The 6,000-nt window shown below is 43.9% G+C and overlaps 1 protein-coding gene across 4 annotated transcripts in view; it reads right to left on the reverse strand.

The window, feature by feature from the left end:
- LOC122552587 (collagen alpha-1(XII) chain-like) overlaps positions 1 to 6,000 on the reverse strand; it is a 264,538-nt gene that overhangs the window by 206,534 nt on the left and 52,004 nt on the right. For 3 of the 4 annotated variants that reach the window (XM_043695311.1, XM_043695313.1, XM_043695312.1), the window contains exon 12: positions 984 to 1,253. The exons of the other annotated variant lie outside the window; for it this stretch is intronic. In XM_043695311.1, coding sequence (XP_043551246.1) covers positions 984 to 1,253 — 270 coding nt within the window. The remainder of the gene's footprint in view (positions 1 to 983; positions 1,254 to 6,000) is intronic. 4 annotated transcript variants of the gene reach the window in all.

Here is a 6,000-nt window from a genome sequence, read left to right on the forward strand (position 1 = left end):
GTTGATCATCAGTCAGTGCTAAATTGGTTGATCTTAACCAAATGAGACTCAAATCAGCTCTGGAAGACCTGGCAAAAGGACAGGTCTACCAATGTTGGACAGCCATCATAGAATCCCTACAGTGTGGAAACAGGCCATTCAGCCCATCAAGTCGACACCAATCCTCTGAAGAGCATATCACCCAATCTCTGTAGCCCTGCAATTCCCATGGATGACCCACCAAGCCTGCACATCCCTGGACACTAATGGGGAATTTAGCGAGGCCAATCCATCCTAACCCGCACAACTTTGGACAATGGGAGGAAACCGGAGCACCCAGAGGAAGGCCACACAAACACAGAGGGAATGTGCAAACTGCACACAGACAGTTGCCTGAGGTTGGAATCAAACCTGTATCCCTGGCATTGTGAGGTAGCAATGCTAACCACTGAGCCACCCTAGATTGCTATTCAGAAATCCCCTTGTAAGCAGCACTATATACATGCATTATGACATGTATAAGCAATACCAGACCTGGCTATGGTATCACCTGTGTCTGCAAAGCCACCAGACTAGGGCCTGAAGGTTGCCACAGATGCAAGTTATTGGAGAAAAGGTAGTGTCCATCAAACAGGACACAAGTCAACTTTTCAGTAGTAGAGAGGAAATGGATGAGTTAAAAAGAGAAAGGGATTATTTCACACATTATATTCTCATAGTGAGAGGTTTATTGGACAATAGGATAAGGCATCCTAACTTTAAGAATATGTTCTTAAGAAGAGTCACTGGACTCAAAATATGAACTCTGTCTCTCACTCTTCCCACAGATGCTGTCAGACCTGTTGAGTTTCTCCAACAGTTTCTGATTCTGTTTCAGATCTCCAGCATCTGCAGCTCTTTGCTTTATTTAAAAATATGGTGACAGGTCTGCACGAGAGCCATTCAAAACATGATTATTACAGTATAAAAGGTAAGGCTTGTCATACTGGCATGATTTACTGTACCATCAGTGGTTTCTGTTCCTTCAAGCGGATCTCCTTCCCCACTGCCGTATGAAGCATAAATCCTGATCTGGTACTTGGTCTCTGGCCGTAGATTCTCCAGTGTTGTTGTGGTGCTGTATCCAGGGACCCACTTTTCTCCACTATCATCATCAAAGAGAGATTTCCAGGTGACACGATAGTTGTACACGTTGCCTGGAGCTGAAGTCCACGAAACGTCGATTGTGGTTGGTGTAACGTTTTCAGTCACAAGGTTACGAGCTGAGCCACGTACTAATAAACAACCAGATCAGTGCAAGGTCAGAATCGGTTCTATCATCTTTTTTCACTTGAGTCATTACGTTTCATAATCCAGCTTTATCAATGCTTTCACTGATTAATACTTTATCAGATTAATTCAAATACACATGATTTGTAAGCACTTGTATTTTCTTCCCATTTGTTTTATGGCTATCTGATTTTGCTTTCCATATGACACGCTGCTCAAATTGAGCTCTCTATCACCAGCATCATTTCATTAATGATTGTCTGTAACCAGCTGACTGAAGGTGTCACTCCTTGGAAACCAGGCTTACTGCATCTCGTCACCTTGATGCTTCCATTATCCGTCTTCACTTTAACACCTGAACAGGTGTGAGTATTCCCAAATCCCCACTATCTCACCAATCTAAATGCTTGACCAGAATTTAACTGGATCAGCCACATTAACCAGAAGCTCAACTCGACTAGTCACATAAATAAAGTAAAGTCATAATTGTCCCAAGAGGTGGATGGAGGTGGGGGTAAAGGTGATAGGTCGGAGTGGAAGTTGGAGTGGATAGGTGGGCACAAGTTTTGCAATTCCTTCCCCCGCCACCGCATCCCTCACCTCCATCCAAGGCCCCAAAGGAGCCTTCCACATCCATCAATGTTTCACTTGCACTTCCACACGTCATTTATTGTATCTGTTGCTCCCAATGCGGTCTCCTCTACATTGGGGAGACTGGATGCCTTCTCACAGAGTGCTTCAAAGAATATCTCTGGGACACCCACACCAACCAACCCACCACCCCGTGGCTGAACACTTTAACTCCATCTCCCACTCCGCCGAGGACATGCAGGTCTGGACCTCCTCGATTGCCACTCCCTCACCACTTGCACCTGGAGGAAGAACACCTCATCTTCTGCCTCGGGACCCTCCAACCCCACGGCATCAATGTGGATTTCACCAGTTTCCTCATTTCCCGTCCCCCCACCTTTTCCCAGTTCCAACGATCCAGCTCAGCATCACCATCATGACCTGTCCCACTGGGTCCATCTTCCTTCCCACCTATCCGCTCCACCCTCCTCTCTCACCTATTACCTTTACCCCGACCTCATCCACCTATTGCACTCTCAGCTACCTTCCACCAGTACCACCCCCACCCATTTATCTCTCCACCCCAAGGCTCCCAGCCTCATTCCTGATGAAGGACTTATGCCTGAAACGTCGATCTACCAATTCTCATTGAAACATTGAGTCTTCTTAAGAGGCTTGGCAGGGTAAAGGCTGAGAGAAGGTTTCCCCTCATGGGAAAGTCTAGGTCTAGGGCCAGATGGCTTAGTCTGAGATAAAAGGACACCAATCTAAGACTGAGTTGAGGAGGAATTTCTTGTCTCAGAGGGTTGAGAGTCCTTGACACAACAGGGTTGCAGGGGCAGAGTCCTTGTGGATATTTAAGGCTGAGAAAGGTAGATTCTGATCTGTCAGGAAATTAAGGCTTATGGGGCAAGGGCAGGAAAGTGGACATCAGGAATGTTGGATCAGCCTAATCCTATTGAAGGCTGGAGCAGGCTCAAGGAGCCAATCAACTTACTCCTGTTCATATTTCTTATGGTTTTATAGAAAAATAAGAACAATTGACTCATAAAAACATCACTAAGAAGATTCCCTCCAAGCCAATTACTATCTTGAATTAAAATCATATTGCAGTTCCTGCATCACTGAATCAAAATCCTGGGACTTCCTCCCTAATAATATTGTGGGTATACCCTAAACCATATGGACTTGAGTGGTTCAATATGTGCGCACATCACCTTCTCAAGGATGGTTAGTAATGGGCAACTAATACCAACAATACCCACTTCCTATGAATGAAGCAGGAGTCTTGAATTCATTTTCATACCCATTCAACTCTCCAAACTCCTTCTCTTCTGCATCTGAATTGTTCATACCTCCTGACTTTCTGGACTGTATTTTTGAACTGTCAGATTTTCCAATTCCCTTCCCTTTGTTTATTCTGAGCAACACGCCAGTGAAGCAACAACAGAAGACCAGCAAACAGATCTGACACGTTGACCTTTGGCCTTATGATAATAAACTAATCCACTTGTCCAGAAACAATATTTATCATAGAGTCAGAGAGTCATACAACATGGAAACAGACCCTACGGTCTAACCTGTTTATGCTGAACAGAATCCCAAACCAAACTAGTCCCACCTGCCTGCTCCAAATCTTTCTTGTTCACATACTTATCCAAATGTCTTTTAAATGTTGTGACCGAACTTGCATCCACCACTTCCTCAGGATGTTCATCCACACGTGAACCACCCTCTGCAAAAAAACTTGCCTCTCAAGTCTTTTTCAAATCTCTCTCCTCTCACCTTAAAAATGTGCCCTCTGGTCTTGAAATCTCCCATCCGAGGGAAAAGACAATGACAATTAGCCTTGTCTATACCTCTCATTACTTAATAAATTTCTCTCAGGTTGCCTCTCAACCTCCAGGCTCCAGTGAAAAGAAAACCCCCAGCCTCTCTTTATAAGTCTTTCCAGACTTTCTTTACAACTCAAACCTTCCACACCTGGCAACATCCTGGTAAATCTCTTCTGAACCCTCTCCAGATTAATAATCTCCTTCCTATGACTGGGCAACCAGAACTGGACTCTGTATTCCAGAAGAGGCCTCACCAATGTCCTGTACAACCTCAATATGACTTCCCAACTCTTATACACCAAGGACTGAGCAATGAAGGCTAGTGTGCCAAACATGTCTCCTTCAGCCACGTTTGTGAGATTGTTCAGTTCCCTGGGTCAAAATCCCTGGAACACTCCTATGTAACATTGTTGTGGGAGCAATATCAGGATGTGGGCATCACTGCATAAGCAAACATTAATTGCATTGACTCAACCACATTGCTGTGGGCCTGAAGTCACATGTAGGGCAGACCAGGCAAGGATGGCAGATCTCTTTTTCTAAAGGACATTGGTGAAATAGATGGGTTTTCTTGACATTCAGCACTGTTTCATGGTCATAATGATTTCATTTGGCTTTACTTTTATAGAATTCAAATTACAGCATCTGCCGTGGCTGGATTCCAATCTGGGTCCCCAGAACATTATCTGGAGCTCTGGATTAACAGTTCAGTGATAATACCATTAGACCATCATTCCCGATGGGCTGCAGTTGTCCAAGAAGGCATTCAACCACCACCTTGGCAAGGCCAATTGTCAGTGACCAATAAATACAGACATTTCCTGAAATGTCCACATCCCAAGAATGCAGATAAAGATATATTATATACACTGTACTCAACAATTTTCAAAATCATCAAAGTGTTCAGGACAATGTGAGGATTTGATTTGATGTGGACAGAGAAACCACTTCTCCTTGCTGGAGGGTAAATAACGAGTGGACACAGCATTATACTTCACAAGTTATTATGATTTAGAATATACTCATTGCCTGAAAGGACAAAGTTAAAATGATCTTGCTCATGCAAAGTACCTCAGCTCATTTAGTTCTATTTTGACAATGTGATTGCTTGGACTCGGAGGACTTATGTGTTTTTTTAATTGCGTGAGATGTAAAGCATTTTCTCCCTGAAGGTAGGAGTTGGATCATGACTGCATCTGTGTGCGTAAAACAGCAAAGAGAAATATGGAACGAAAAAGGGCTTTGTGGTCCAATAGTCTACTGCTTCCATATACAGTCGTTTTAGCGTGGATTCTACCCAGCCTGTTTAATCTCTGAGGAGAGTTTCTGCAGTCCTTCTCCCTGCTAACGCCAAGCTGCAGTAAAACATGCCGTTGCCATTTTAAATGCCATATTACTCATTCGTGACTGACTGCCTTGCTTGGCCATGTGATTTCAACATTCGGAACAGCTTAGGGGCCAACTGCCTTCCAATTTCGCCCATCCATTTGTAATTATCCTTCAATCCCACTAAATCATTCACCCTGCTGCTTCTAAAACCTGTTCACCATAAGATAAGTTCTTGCTAGGTGCAACTTTGGACTTTGCGCAGTTTTGTGAAAAAAATGTTGCGTTATCATCCTCATTTTACGAAGCATTAGCTATGGGGAAGGAAACTGCAGGGGATGAGCACATTAAAAATGTGGAGCTTATTCAAGGAAAAGCTCTTGTGTGCCCTAGATAAGTATGTACCTGTCAGGCAAGGAGGAAGATATAGAACGCGTGAGCCGTGGTTTACTAAGAGAGTGGAATCCCTGGTCAAGAAGAAGAAGAAGGCTTATGCTAGGACAAAATGTGAAAACTCAGTTAGGGCGCTTGAGGGTTACAAGGAAGTCAGGAAAGACCCAAAAAGAGAGCTCAGAAGAGCCAGGAGGAGACATGAGAAGTTGCTGGCGGATAGGATCAAGGTTAACCCCAAGGCTTTCCATAGGTATGTCAGGAATAAAAGAATGACGAGAGTTAAATTAGGGCCAATCAAGGATACTAGTGGGAAGTTGTGTGTGGAGTCAGAGGAGATAAGGGAAGCACTAAATAAATATTTTTCGACAGTGTTCACTATAGAAAATGAAAATGGTGAGGAAGATACAGAGGGACTTGCATCTAGACTAGAAGAGACTGAGGTTCACAAGGAAGAGGTATTAGAAATACTGCAGAGTGTGAAAATAGACAAGTCCCCTGGGCAGGATGGGATCTATCCTAGGATCCTCTGGGGAGCAAGGGAAGAGATTGCCGAGCCTTTGACATTGATCTTCAAATCATCATTGTCTACAAGGAATAGTGCCTGAGACTGGAGGATAGCAAATGTGGT

Source organism: Chiloscyllium plagiosum, chromosome 9 (assembly GCF_004010195.1).
Source record: "Chiloscyllium plagiosum isolate BGI_BamShark_2017 chromosome 9, ASM401019v2, whole genome shotgun sequence".
Classification (NCBI taxonomy): Eukaryota; Metazoa; Chordata; class Chondrichthyes; order Orectolobiformes; family Hemiscylliidae; genus Chiloscyllium; species Chiloscyllium plagiosum.